Source organism: Schistocerca cancellata, chromosome 6 (genome assembly GCF_023864275.1).
Source record: "Schistocerca cancellata isolate TAMUIC-IGC-003103 chromosome 6, iqSchCanc2.1, whole genome shotgun sequence".
NCBI classification, from domain to species: domain Eukaryota; kingdom Metazoa; phylum Arthropoda; class Insecta; order Orthoptera; family Acrididae; genus Schistocerca; species Schistocerca cancellata.
The window spans coordinates 252015541-252030649 of record NC_064631.1 but is presented as its reverse complement, the minus strand read 5'-3'; the positions used below and the strand labels follow the sequence as shown (position 1 = coordinate 252030649).

General features: G+C 41.3%; 1 protein-coding gene across 1 annotated transcript in view; it reads right to left on the bottom strand.

Moving 5' to 3' along the window:
- LOC126088269 (trissin receptor-like) overlaps positions 1-15109 on the bottom strand; it is a 197475-nt gene that overhangs the window by 90589 nt on the left and 91777 nt on the right. Inside the window, exon 5 of the mRNA XM_049906400.1 lies at positions 11579-11830. Within this exon, the coding sequence (XP_049762357.1) occupies positions 11579-11830 (252 nt within the window). The remainder of the gene's footprint in view (positions 1-11578; positions 11831-15109) is intronic.

The following is a 15109-nucleotide window of genomic DNA, read 5'->3' as shown; positions in this document are numbered from 1 at the left end:
GAATTTTTGGTGTTCACATTAGTTCGAGCCGACGAGGAATTTCGGGCTTAGGGAGAAAAACAATCTGAATATCGTTATGACTTGTTTGCATTAACTGGGAGACGCTAAAAGAGTAAAGTATATCTATCCAAATTAAAGAACTAAGTGTCAAGAGCCGAGAAATTGAATTGCTTGCGGTGGTCTTCCGTCTGAAGACTGGTTGTGTGCAGCTCTCTACGCTGGTCTGCCATGTGCAAGGGTCTTCAACTATGAATAATCTGCAACCTACATATACTTGAACCTGCTTATTGTAATCGTGCCTATTTCTATCTGTGAAATAATTTTAACGCCCATGGTTCCCTCCGTTATCAAACTGACAGTTTTCTTGATCCATCTGGATCTGTCCTGTGAACCTATCGCTTCTTGTAGTGCAGTTCTGCCACAACATTTTTACCACTGATTATTTGATCTGGTTGTCTAATCATCAGTATTCTCCTACAGCACCGCGTATGAAATGCTTCTATTCCCACCCTGTCTGAATAGTATATCGTCCACATTTCACTTCCATACAACGCTACACTCCAGACATATACTTTCAGGAGAGACTTCGCAACACTTGAATTTATATTAGACGTTAAAAACCCTCCATTTCAAAAATGTATCCTTTGTATTACGGCCATAGTCAGTTATTTCGACATCAAATAGCGAGACACATCTACTACTTTTAGTGTCTCATCTCCTACTCAACCCTGCCTCATTTCCTTTTGAACCACTGCTTTCCTTTCACCTTCTGTTCTAATCACCATAATCTTGTTTATGTACAATCTGTAAATAAGCTTTCGTTCTCTGTATCTCTGCCACCTTCCAAATTTCGACGATTTATTCCAGTCAACACAGTCATAAGCTTTTTGTAAGTCTACAGCCACTACAAAAGTAGCACTTCCTTTTTTAACCTATCTTCTAAAATTGGATGTAGCGTCACTACTACCTCATGTCTCCCTAAGACTTTAGTTCACTATGTTTTATGTGTGCTACATTCAAAATTTCAAAGAGTGTAATGCAGTCAACATTGTCATAAGCTTTCTCCAAATCTACAAACATCAATATTTCTTAAGGTGTGGGATCATTACTGCCTCATGTGCTCCTAAACTTCTTTTCAAGATATCTCTTCTGGTATCAATAAATGTTTGAAAAACCTCTACGTATCGCTTATTTAGAGAAAATTAAGATGAAATTAGGCTAGTAACAGAACACAGTTATTCTTCCATCAATCCATTACGATAGCACTGCGAAAATCTCCAACAAACGATCGAAGTTTTATCTCTCATGCAAAGCATAGACGCAGATATAGATCACTGAGCAAGTTTTGAACATCTACGTTATGTAAGGAACCGGGTGCGAAATTCTTTCTACTGAGGTGACACATATACTTTGCTGTGTTTAATGTTTAATACATTTTGAACAGTCTCCATTAATACATAATCCCATATGATGCTATACACCACACCTGTTAATACTAGGAAAACCTGTGGATGACAGGAAATTGACTGGCGTTTGTTCTATCCTTTTTATTCGAAAATTTCTGAGAGCCATTCTTCTCTGAACTCAATAAACGAGACTGGTGGCAGATGGTATTTTGCTCTGAAAGTATAACTGTATGTGCTTCCGCTAGAGGCCACCAACCGCCTTCCAGTGCCGATGCGGGCGAGGCTCTCACACTAGCAGCTGTTGCCCCGAGTCCCTCGAAACAAAGTTGAACAGACGGCGGCTCTTGCAGGCAGCAGAACTCTCCAATCTCCGCCAGGCGAAAAGAGTTCCAGTCTGCCTTTCCATAGCATTCTGCAGAACCAATATGAACTGAATATCTCTTTTTCCAAGATGCTCGCCAAGCGAGCAAGAAACGCAGAGTTGCCTTTTCTCAACGAACGCAGAAATACGTCCTTGAGTCCCCTAGACTATCTGCCTCCTGTTTTCAATATCCGTTAAACGGAACCTGCTTCAGGAGACAGCATCTCGGCTCCACGACCATAGGAGAACGGTTGACTCACGAACCGCCTTCACAGCACTGGGTCTTCCATTCTATTTGCGATACTGATAGAAAAGCAGACATAGCAAATATATTACTGTAAAAACTGTAGAACTAGGTGGACTTATTGAACAGAGCTGAAAACAATACAGATCATTAATAATATATAGTCATAACACAATTTGATAGAATGACTGTCTTGTGAAAGACATCTGAAATGACTTAAGAATTTCATTTATTCTTTATCATGTGTTTGCATCTGAATGCAGTAGGAATTGGAGACGATGAAGATTCCGAGGAAAACAATGTCATTCTAATCAAAATAAAAAAAGGAGCAAGTGACATTTCCTTTTTTATTGCTGGATTCAATGCATTGATCATCATGGTCGTGGTCATAGTGGATATTTCAGAAGAAGTAAGATGATAGTTTTTAGGAAGTTGTGTGATGCTGTTCATCGTACTGTAACCGGAAATTGTTTAAAAAAAGGAAGAGCGACTTTAACTTTTGTTTTATTTACGTCGAGATATGAACCGCTTGTTTCCATCTGACAATGTCATTTCAATTAATGCAATACGGAATATTGCAATGGAATCTCGGTGACCTATTGTTGACAAAAATAAACCATCATATCGTCAAGAATAAAATCTGACTAAATGCAAGCAAATGTCCTCCCTACAGCATATAATTATTTATACACTCCTGGAAATGGAAAAAAGAACACATTGACACCGGTGTGTCAGACCCACCATACTTGCTCCGGACACTGCGAGAGGGCTGTACAAGCAATGATCACACGCACGGCACAGCGGACACACCAGGAACCGCGGTGTTGGCCGTCGAATAGCGCTAGCTGCGCAGCATTTGTGCACCGCCGCCGTCAGTGTCAGCCAGTTTGCCGTGGCATACGGAGCTCCATCGCAGTCTTTAACACTGGTAGCATGCCGCGACAGCGTGGACGTGAACCGTATGTGCAGTTGACGGACTTTGAGCGAGGGCGTATAGTGGGCATGCGGGAGGCCGGGTGGACGTACCGCCGAATTGCTCAACACGTGGGGCGTGAGGTCTCCACTGTACATCGATGTTGTCGCCAGTGGTCGGCGGAAGGTGCACGTGCCCGTCGACCTGGGACCGGACCGCAGCGACGCACGGATGCACGCCAAGACCGTAGGATCCTACGCAGTGCCGTAGGGGACCGCACCGCCACTTCCCAGCAAATTAGGGACACTGTGGCTCCTGGGGTATCGGCGAGGACCATTCGCAACCGTCTCCATGGAGCTGGGCTACGGTCCCGCACACCGTTAGGCCGTCTTCCGCTCACGCCCCAACATCGTGCAGCCCGCCTCCAGTGGTGTCGCGACAGGCGTGAATGGAGGGACGAATGGAGACGTGTCGTCTTCAGCGATGAGAGTCGCTTCTGCCTTGGTGCCAATGATGGTCGTATGCGTGTTTGGCGCCGTGCAGGTGAGCGCCACAATCAGGACTGCATACGACCGAGGCACACAGGGCCAACACCCGGCATCATGGTGTGGGGAGCGATCTCCTACACTGGCCGTACACCACTGGTGATCGTCGAGGGGACACTGAATAGTGCACGGTACATCCAAACCGTCATCGAACCCATCGTTCTACCATCCCTAGACCGGCAAGGGAACTTGCTGTTCCAACAGGACAATGCACGTCCGCATGTATCCCGTGCCACCCAACGTGCTCTAGAAGGTGTAAGTCAACTACCCTGGCCAGCAAGATCTCCGGATCTGTCCCCCATGAGCATGTTTGGGACTGGATGAAGCGTCGTCTCACGCGGTCTGCACGTCCAGCACGAACGCTGGTCCAACTGAGGCGCCAGGTGGAAATGGCATGGCAAGCCGTTCCACAGGACTACATCCAGCATCTCTACGATCGTCTCCATGGGAGAATAGCAGCCTGCATTGCTGCGAAAGGTGGATATACACTGTACTAGTGCCGACATTGTGCATGCTCTGTTGCCTGTGTCTATGTGCCTGTGGTTCTGTCAGTGTGATCATGTGATGTATCTGACCCCAGGAATGTGTCAATAAAGTTTCCCCTTCCTGGGACAATGAATTCACGGTGTTCTTATTTCAATTTCCAGGAGTGTAGTAGTGCCAATAGCTGGATATTACGAGGAAAAGAGAAAGATAATATGTAAATATGTAAGAAATCAATGTGAAAGATGTCTACGTTTCCGAAACACTCTGATTGATCTATCCTTCTAGGAAAGGTTACACGTAATATCTGGAGTAAATAAATGAATTTGAGATAATCAAGGCAGTGCGTTATTCGTATTAAGTATTAGTAGGACTCAATTTGACTGTCAAAATCACATATGTAATGTTAGCGAAGAAATCTGAAAATTAAAGCTGCCTAAATTGTGAATAGAGTGGGCAAGTAGTGGCAGAATGAATCAAAAATTTGTATGGAGTTCTCAGTGGGGAGTTCATTGTTTATTGTGAAGAGAATCATGCGAATGAAACGTCAGTTACCGAACTCTGACATGGACTAATCGCTGAACCTTTCATCTCAAGAAGCTACTATAAGATCAGAGGAAGCCTTTACTATTTCAAGTACAGACATCAACGGCTAGAGCATCACACGTATTACGTACATTGTAACGTTGTGACAATGCTCTGTAGTTCACGTTAAAGTTTAATTGTTTGCTGTAAACTTGAACTCCAAGTTGGAAGTCGGAAATGAGGTTTATATAAGTTCTTTCATTAGTTCACGGGCGTCGCGTAGGATAATGACGTGTTAGCTGCACAGTATTTAAGCGAAACAGCTGCTCGTCATCTTCAGGTGCACATAAATATGACGAGCATTTGTCTCGTTGAAGTACTGTGCAGCTTCCACAACAGTGTCCCACGCGACGTCCGTGAACCAATGCAAGTCTGAAACAGCACTTTATACAAGTTATTTAAAATACAGAATATTATCACCTGTGCGATATTGCCAATGTGTCACATTCATGTTCCTTTGTGCTGATTGTTGCTAATTGTCATGATAGTAATTGGTCTTGAAGCTAAATAAATGAAAGGGATAATTTCATATTACTTTCACGAAGATGAAGTGCTTGTTGAGATAGACACTTTGAACTTGATAATGCATTTTACTACCAAATTGTTACTTAACCGCATGTACTGAATATTTTATTTATTGTCGCCTTGTTATAATACGTATGATTACGTTTTATGACTTAATGCGTATTTAAGTGCACTGAGAAGCAACTGACATCGCTGCGACCGTAGCAGCAGCGCGGCTCCGGACTGAAGTGCCTAGAACCTCTCGACCAAAGCGGCAGACTTCGAGTCCTCCCTCGGGTATGGGTGTGTGTGTTGTCCTTAGTGTAAGTTAGTTTAAGTTAGATTAAGTAGTGTGTAAGCCTAGGGACCGATGACCTCAGCAGTTTAGTCCCTTAGTCCTTACCACACATTTCCAAATTTCCGGCTCTGTCTCACCAACATGTAACACAGCTGCTATCTTCCTGCGTCTCTTCGCGTATTTCAAGTATTCATCCTCTTTTTGTAATTACATAACAGTATATTTACTGTTAATATCCGAAATTTGTAGCTGTCGGCGTTGGTTTAGTTTCTTTTCTCATAAGAATAATATTATCTCCGAACAGTTCACTTACAGAACAGTATATTTACTGTTAATATCCGAAATTTGTAGCTGTCGGCGTTGGTTTAGTTTCTTTTCTCATAAGAATAATATTATCTCCGAACAGTTCACTTACAGAACAGTATATTTACTGTTAATATCCGAAATTTGTAGCTGTCGGCGTTGGTTTAGTTTCTTTTCTCATAAGAATAATATTATCTCCGAACAGTTCACTGTAACCTACTCTTTCCTTATTTTCGTATTCGTGACTAATCCTACTCCCTTTATACGAATATCTGAAGTTGATATTAACGTAATTCGCCTGACCATATTCCATTTCATTTACTGACCGTTTCTATACCTACAGTCAGCCTGTGCATATCCGATTTCACATTCCCCTTCTCACATTAAACATTTCACTCGGACACTGTTCATTGGTTTTTACGGTGGACGAAGCGTCTGGACACTTTTCATCATTTCGTTAATCATTGCAGATTCTTCTACCTTTTAGGTACATTTTCCTGCACGAAGGGGGAGAGGGCGTCCTGAACTTCCATCACTCGTTCGCCATCTCTGATAAGGTCGTTGGGAAGACGAGAGTAAATCTTGGGACAGGTCTTTGTCAGCCTTTGTTGATCATTTTTATTAAAAACACTTCTTCATTGTTAGTCCAGGACTGTGAGTCATTTCTATAAGTGCTCTTAAATCTTTCATTACCATCCAGTGTTCTTATTCGTTTTTATATGATTATCTTCAGATACAGATTTTTTTATGCTGTGTTAATCGACTTGTGCTTCAGTATGAACTTATTGTGTAATCATCCTGACAATCGGGTAAGTAAGTGTTTTCTTCATTACAGTTAAATTCGGTCCTACTGAAAGACTTTTTTTTCATATGTCGAGTTGTAGATCAATGTTGGCTTACGTAAGTCTTTGAAAATACTGCAAATTTCTGAAGGAAAAATTTCTTCGAGTTGTACATTAACTACAACAGAGTCAGAGCATTCTTCAAGTACTGAGTGATTTATGACATTATTTTATTCAGAGCTCTTTGATTTGAATTTATCGCAGTAGGAATAATGCATCCTCAACCGGATGTCATCTACAGCTCAAGCTTAACTTTGTTGCAGCAAATTTTGCATTGTGGGCATCAACAGTTGTACGATTGTACCATGATGAATAAGATCGCTTTAGCTGTTTGATAAATCTTTATTTCTGATCCAACCAGTTTCACGGCGTTATTCCAAAAGATAAGCAGTACATGACCCAATGTTCTTTATCCCGGTGCCTGAGCCGGTCCAGTTCAGTTCGTCTAGGCGACAACTGCACTCCTCAAGTTGTCAAGACCACGTCATGCCTTAGTTCTCCTGCATTGCAATGATGTTCCCCAACTTCTGCCTTACTTTAAATTGGACTGCCGTCCCCTTGTCGATTAAGCAGTTTTATTTCAATGGGACAAAGTATGTTGGGTCATCTGTTGCTTTTAGTGTGGAATAACTTATAAATCCGTATACCTGATGATGAGTCTCCATCGCCGCGAAACTAACTGGATAACAAACAAAGATTTGTTGTATAGATGAATTAGTCTTACTTGTCATGGTTCTTTCCTTCGTTATTTCTGCTTCATGTTCGTGATTTTCAGCGACAGGATATTTTATTTAATAGGCGATGTTTCTCTGATCGATACATACTTTATCTAATACCTTACCAGGAATTGTAGCCATATTGGCTTATCTATGACGTAAATCTTGGAACATTCATATAACACCCACGTCTGGTGAAAACACAGTTATATAGCACCAACCACAGTGCTGCTGAAAGAAAATCGAAATTTTCCTTTCCTCTGTACGGTGTAAATCTATTATCATGCAGAATGTATTATTCTGCAACAGAATTTTGGACAGGAAAGCATCTTAAACTGATGATGTTTATTCGCATCACTCCACAGTCGTCATGAAGTTTAGGCTGAAATTCAAAAAAATAATTAAAATATTAAGTATATTGTTTAATTTCTAACCAGCATTTAGGAAGGCTAAGTGAAAGTTCTCTGAAGCACTGCGAAGTAGATTATATAGAACACTTAGAACGGATTTGCTGAAGAAGTATAGACAAAATGGAGAAAATCATTACTGGAGACATTAGGGTAGCAGGTAAGGCACATCAACCCCAACATCTCTATTAACCAAGGGAAGTTGACGGTAGTTTGGAACAAAGTTAGCAGCATATTTCAGTGTATTGTCCATATGTCACTAACTGAGTTATTGCATGCAGACCTACTTTTTTCTTGTATGTCATTGCTCATGGAAGTGCCTCTGTGTGCTTGAAAATGGCTGTTTAATGGGTTCTTTGTGTTGACTAAACGGGAGCGCAGTAGGATGTTGTTCTCATGACAATTTCCTCCCCTGTACACTGCGATTCCTATTTGCTTGCGAAACCAGCCAACATAAAAGGCAACGACGCGCGATTACTGGAAAACGTAAATGACCACCTCACGGAATGACCATAATTTTTTTCTCGTAGTTGGACAGTATAGGTTTAGCAATACTGCGTTCGCTCGACGCTGTAACACTGCAAGGTTTCCACACCGTCTCTAGTGGGATGGAACGATGGCACACGCGCCACTACAACGGCGTCTTTTATCAGAAACTAAAAGGTGTTGAGAAAACTAAGTGATGGTCACGCGCTTATTAAGCGCTGCTGTAGTTATCGTAATTTAGCGGCTTGTGTGTTAAACGCTATAATGTAGAATCTCAATATGTGACGATTTTGGGTACCATTGGAGGCATGCGATCTCAGTTTATACGTATTAAATGCAATCTCAACAGCAACTGTTACGTGAGGGAAACTGAAGAAACGGGGTGCTGTCTCTCTTTCAGGAAACTGCACTTTACGTGTATCAGAAGGGCAATACCCGATCATATGTGGTGAGAACTGTGTAAACCATATCCTCAATAACGGCAGCTATCTGATGTGCATGTCCATCTTTTAAATCACAGATTGGAGTTTTCTACGATACGACTGGTTAGGAACATTTACATCGCAGTCCTCCAGCAGCCATTTTTAACTATGCGTCACCAGTTTCTTGTTGGGAGAGTATCGATGATTATAGATAAGCATTCTTTCATGCCACGTGGTATCTGAGGATTCATCACCGTCAGGAGTCCCGGTCACTCGGGCTGTGTGCAGTTACGTAATCTAAACCACTTCAGTATTTAAATATAGAAACTTTCTCTAAGATCTGAACTATAAGCCAAGAAGTTTCAAACTGGCACTCACTTCCGTCTCGAATGAAATATCCTTTCTCGATACTTTTTGTACGTAATGAGTCTTTCAGTTTTCAACACTTTTAGCCGTACTGATGTCCACAAATCCTGTAAATAGTGGTCTATCTGAGTATGCTATCATATGAACCGTGTCATAATCGGTTATGAACTTAGTTTCTGCCGTCTACACCGGAATAGTGGGTTTGTAAGAGAACTAATTGGCTGTCTGCAGGCGTTTCACATAGTGGCAAAACAGAAATTAAGATTCCATCAGTTTTCCAATCAAAAATTGTCAACCTTTCACTAGTCTGTAAGGTAAAACTGTGTTATATATGATGCACTGATAGTATTCTGTGTAGCTACCTTAGCATCGTAGAGTTTCATGTCCATTGACCAAATATAGCTCTCAAAACTTGTTTGTGTTTATGTTGCACACTAATAACTAGGGGAACCCGGGGTAGAACGGGGTACAAAGTTGAAAACATTGATTAACAGTACAAAAGTGTTAAAGAAGAGAGTTACCTGTTTTTGTGTGAATACGTTATGATGTATCAATCACAAAAATACAGGAACATTTTGATGAAATAAAAGAACAATATTTTTTCACTCAAAAACAGAAAGGTATGTCATTTGCCCCATTCTGCCCCGTGCATGGGGCAGATTGTGGTGGTAAGTACAAGAGATTATAAAAAAGTATAAAATTAACGGAAATGCAGAAAATATTGGCTTGCTCGGTATTTATTTAGTTTAAAGTGAATGTTAATGTCAATCTACAGTTTTCATGTATTGTATCCTTTTCTTAAGGCTATTTACAAAATTCACACACGAGGAGAGACTCATCATCTCCGCTATCTATCCTGCGCAAAAATCGTACGCCCATTTTTTGCACATGGAACAAGAGATCCAACCTTCAACTGATTTTGAGTAAAACTCGCCACAATATAAACATTCACAGTCAGAACTTTTCTCATAATCACTCTTGTTAGCATTGGATGATCTCTCCTTTTTTTCATTTATCTTCAGACTCTTTCCTTTCTTTTTTGAATTCTTAATTTTATTCGCTTTGGCAAATAGTTTTCTCTTTGCTCCTTCTTCTTTGGCAAAGTTCTTTTTCTCTTTTTCCTTAATAATGGCTTCTAACTCTCTTTTGTACGGCGAATCAGTTAAAACAACAGTCTTCCCCACTTCCGTTTTGCCCTTTTCTTGCTTTCGTTAACTTTTATCATGGGCATTAGAATTTCAGGTGAAACATGAAATGAGGAGGCTGTGTCGTCAGAACGAGTAGCCTCAATAACTTTGTGATTCTTAGGCGGCTTTCGGAAAAGCATCATGCACACAATTCCGAAGACGGCAAGAGCTGACAAGTGCGAGAATTATCGCACAATCAGCTTAACAGTGCATGCATCGAGGCTGCTTACAAGAATAATATACAGAAGAATGGAAAAGAAAATTGAGAATGCGCTAGGTGACGATCAGTTTGGCTTCAGGAAAAGTAAAGTGACGAGAGACGCAATTCTGACGTTACGGCTAATAATGGAAGCAAGGCTATAGAAAAATCAAGACACTTTCATAGGATTTGTCGGCCTGGGAAAAGCGTTCGACAATATAAAATGGTGCAAGCTGTTCGAGATTCTGAAAATGTAGGGGTAAGCTATAGGAAGAGACGGGTCATATACAATATGTACAACAACCAAGAGGGAATAATAAGAGTGGACTATCAAAAACGAAGTGCTCGTATTAAGAAGGGTGTATGACAAGGCTGTAGCCTTTCGCCCCTACTCTCCAATCTGTACATCGAGGAAGCAATGATGGAAATAAAAGAAAGGTTCAGGAGAGGAATTAAAATACAAGGTGAAAGGATATCAATGATACGATTCGCTGATGACGTTGCTATCCTGAGTGAAAGTGAAGAAGAATTAAATGATCTGCTGAACGGAATGATCAGTCTAATGAGTACACAGTATGGTTTGAGAGCAAATCGGAGAAAGGCGAAGGTAATGAGAAGTAGTAGAAACGAGAACAGCGAGAGACTTAACAACAGGATTGATGGTCACGAAGTCAATGAAGTTAAGGAATTCTGCTACCTGGGCAGTAAAATAAGCAATGACGGACGGAGCAAGGAGGACATCAAATGCAGACTCGCTATGGCAAAAAAGGCATTTCTGGCCAAGAGAAGTCTACTAATATCAAATAACGGCCTTAATTTGAGGAAGAAATTTCTGAGGATGTACGTCTGGAGTACAGCATTGTATGGTAGTGAAACATGGACTGTTGGAAAACCGGAACAGAAGAGAATCGAATCATTTGAGATGTAGTGTTATAGACGAATGTTGAAAATTAGGTGAACTGATAAGGTAAGGAATGAGGAGGTTCTACGCAGAAACGGAGAGGAAAGGAATATGTGGAAAACAGTGATAATGAGAAGGGACAGGATGATAGGACATCTGCTAAGACATGAGGGAATGACTTCCATGGTACTAGAAGGAGCTGTAGAGGGCAAAAACTGTAGAGGAAGACAGAGATTGGAATACGTCAAGCAAATAATTGAGGACGTAGGGGTTGCAAGTGCTACTCTGAGATGAAGAGGTTAGCACAGGAAGGGAATTCGTGGCGGGCCGCATCAAACCAGTCAGTAAAAAAAAATAATAAAAAATAAAAAAAGGCGGCAGTTCATTGTTCCAATTCGCTGAAAACTCACCAGCTTGATCATCCAACCCATTGCCGTCGTCTTTTTAACTGATTTGCTAGGTGAAGGCAATTCCAATTGTTCAGGTCCAGGTATAATAACCTCTTTATCTGGCAGCCTATCAAGTCCGATGTCAGTAGTGTCTGCCGGGAGGAAATCTGCATCTGTGAATATGGCTGGGTCCGTGGGCCATACTCCAGTAGCCTCGAAACCTTTAACAGTGGTTTTCAATGTTGCACTTTTGATGAAAGCTGAACCAGAAAGCTTTGAAATTTGAAAGAGAGTTACGACTTTCCCTGGGTTGCTTCGTAACCATTTTCGAAGCTCATCACTATAATGAAGCTTTACAGACTTCATAAAAGAAACATCAAGCGGCTTAAATCTGTGAGAGCAATGTGGTGGTAAACGTAGCAACAAAACGCCACTCTCCCTCGCGTAGTCTATAACGCCAATGATCTTGGCATGCGTTGGGTGGCCATCTAATTTAAGATGAACTGGGAAGTCTTTTGATGCCTTAGAAAATTCCACAAATTTTCGATCCATACACAGAATGACTCTATGGTCATCCATCCGGTACTGTGGACCTGAGCCCAACCTCCTGGTGGCAGTCCTAACTTAAATTCTTTCAGCTTCTTCTTTCGTGGAAAATTAGCATTGGAGTCATGTATGCTCCGCTCGCTGACATACAAATGAGGCAGGTTACAGTTTCGCCCCTTTCTACAGATGTTAACGATCCTACTTGACGTTTCCCCTTGCAATCTATGATCTTTGATTGGTTTTTAGGGTAACTGAAACGCCTCTATCATCACAGATTAATATTTGAGAAGTCATTAGTTCGTGTTTGTCAATTACATTTCTTAGTAATGAGAAAACTTATCGACAGCTACTATATTAAAATCCATGGCTCTTGCACCAGATGTTGCTTCAGGTTTCCGAACAGAAAAAGTAGGATGTCTTTTAAGGAACCCGTTAGCCCAATCTTCGCCTCCAATTTCATTTTTAAATCTATGAACAATGCCATATCTTACAGCCAACTGATTAGTTTCGTTGCACAAGTCTTTGATTGTTAAGCCTAATGATATAGCCTCCAAACTTTTTAAGTACTTAACGAGCTCAAGTTTCTGTGCTTCTGTAAATACATTTTAAAATTTCCCAGCCATTTTATCAATATTGTAGTCAGGGTTTCCCCTTCTTTATTTAACTTATCTCTCCAGAGTAGTCTGGGGAACGTCAAATTGGTTTGAAGCCTCCAAATACCCACAATGGCCAGAATTAACTGCCTCCACAGCATTGCTCATGGCATCAGTAGACCATGACTGCCTATTTGTTTCTCTCTTATAAACTCGAACCATCTGAAATCGAAAGCAAAGCCGGTTTGGTGCATGAACCAGGTACCTCCTGTGGTGGGCCGGACTATGTGGCCGTGCGGTTCTAGGCGCTACAGTCTGGAACCGAACGACCGCTACGGTCGCAGGTTCGAATCCTGCCTCGGGCATGGATGTATGTGATGTCCTTAGGTTAGTTAGGTTTAATTAGTTCTAAGTTCTAGGCGACTGATGACCTCAAAAGTTAAGTCTCATAGAGCTCAGAGCCAATTGATATAGGTCTCTTTGTTAAAGTGTCTCTGCGTTTCAATAAACTGTCCTAAAACAAAAACTGAATCAGTAGTTGATTGCCCCTTAAAAAATCCGACCTTTTCTTCCACTAGTAAATATTCTGATACTGTTTCTTACTTGTGTTTATAAATTTTGTGTGAAGTTTATATACTGTGTCAAGTAAGCTTATCCATCGGTAGATCCCAAAAATATCCTATCCCCTTTCTGATTTATCGATATTACTTTTGAATTATTGCTATTTTGTGGTAAATCTTCTTGCTTTCGACGCATATAAAAAACTGTGGCAGTTTAAGCCGGAACGATAATTTTCCATGTTTAAATAACGCAGCATTAATTCCATCTAACTTGTTGATTTTCGATTTTGCTTTTTTTGTGGTTTGCAAATCTCCTGCGTGGATTATCAATATGGTCAACCAAAATTAAGGAAGCAGTACAGGAAAAACAAACAGGATATAAAAGTAACTTTCAAAGCCTTCCTTGGAAATTGAACTAATCTATAAAAAGGAAAGGTATTACACGAAAGGAATAGCGAAGAGGTCTCAGCCGCAGTTCTGGCACAGATACATTAGTAACACAGAAAATGACATTAATGACCACCATCAGATAGCATATAAGCCTTTTCAAACATTAAATAAAAAAGAAAACGGTACAATTCACCTGAAAATATTACAAAAGATTAGACCATTAAATACACCCCATGCATGACGTTTAAATTTATTACTTCTTTGCTTGTAACTCTATTCGAAACATATTTCGCACACAGTATCGAGACATGCGGCTAAATGCACCAACAAAATTATATCATGGTACTACACATAATGTAGAGCACAAAACGTTATTAACACTGAACTGCGTGAAAAACTGCCCCATTGTGCTTGACGTAAAATTATTACTTCATTGCTACCAACTGTACTAGCAACACATTTTTCAAACAGTTTCTGCAGAAGCCATTGAATGTAACTACAAAATTATATCATTGTAAGAAACATTGAGCAGGAGATGTCATAAAGACGTAGACACGTGAAAAAATGCCGCATCATGGATTATGTTTAAATTTATTAATTCATTACTGCAAATTTTATTCGCAACAAATTTCGCAGACAGTATGCAGATGAATGTACAAACATAGATACATCATTGTACAACAAATAGTTAAAGAGATATGACGTCATGAAGACTGAGCTGAGTGAAGAAATGCCGCATCGTGCATGGAGTTTTAGTATACACTCCTGGAAATTGAAATAAGAACACCGTGAATTCATTGTCCCAGGAAGGGGAAACTTTATTGACACATTCCTGGGGTCAGATACATCACATGATCACACTGACAGAACCACAGGCACATCGACACAGGCAACAGAGCATGCACAATGTCGGCACTAGTACAGTGTATATCCACCTTTCGCAGCAATGCAGGCTGCTATTCTCCCATGGAGACGATCGTAGAGATGCTGGATGTAGTCCTGTGGAACGGCTTGCCATGCCATTTCCACCTGGCGCCTCAGTTGGACCAGCGTTCGTGCTGGACGTGCAGACCGCGTGAGACGACGCTTCATCCAGTCCCAAACATGCTCAATGGGGGACAGATCCGGAGATCTTGCTGGCCAGGGTAGTTGACTTACACCTTCTAGAGCACGTTGGGTGGCACGGGATACATGTGGACGTGCATTGTCCTGTTGGAACAGCAAGTTCCCTTGCCGGTCTAGGAATGGTAGAACGATGGGTTCGATGACGGTTTGGATGTACCGTGCACTATTCAGTGTCCCCTCGACGATCACCGGTGGTGTACGGCCAGTGTAGGAGATCGCTCCCCACACCACGATGCCGGGTGTTGGCCCTGTGTGCCTCGGTCGTATGCAGTCCTGATTGTGGCGCTCACCTGCACGGCGCCAAACACGCATACGACCATCATTGGCACCAAGGCAGA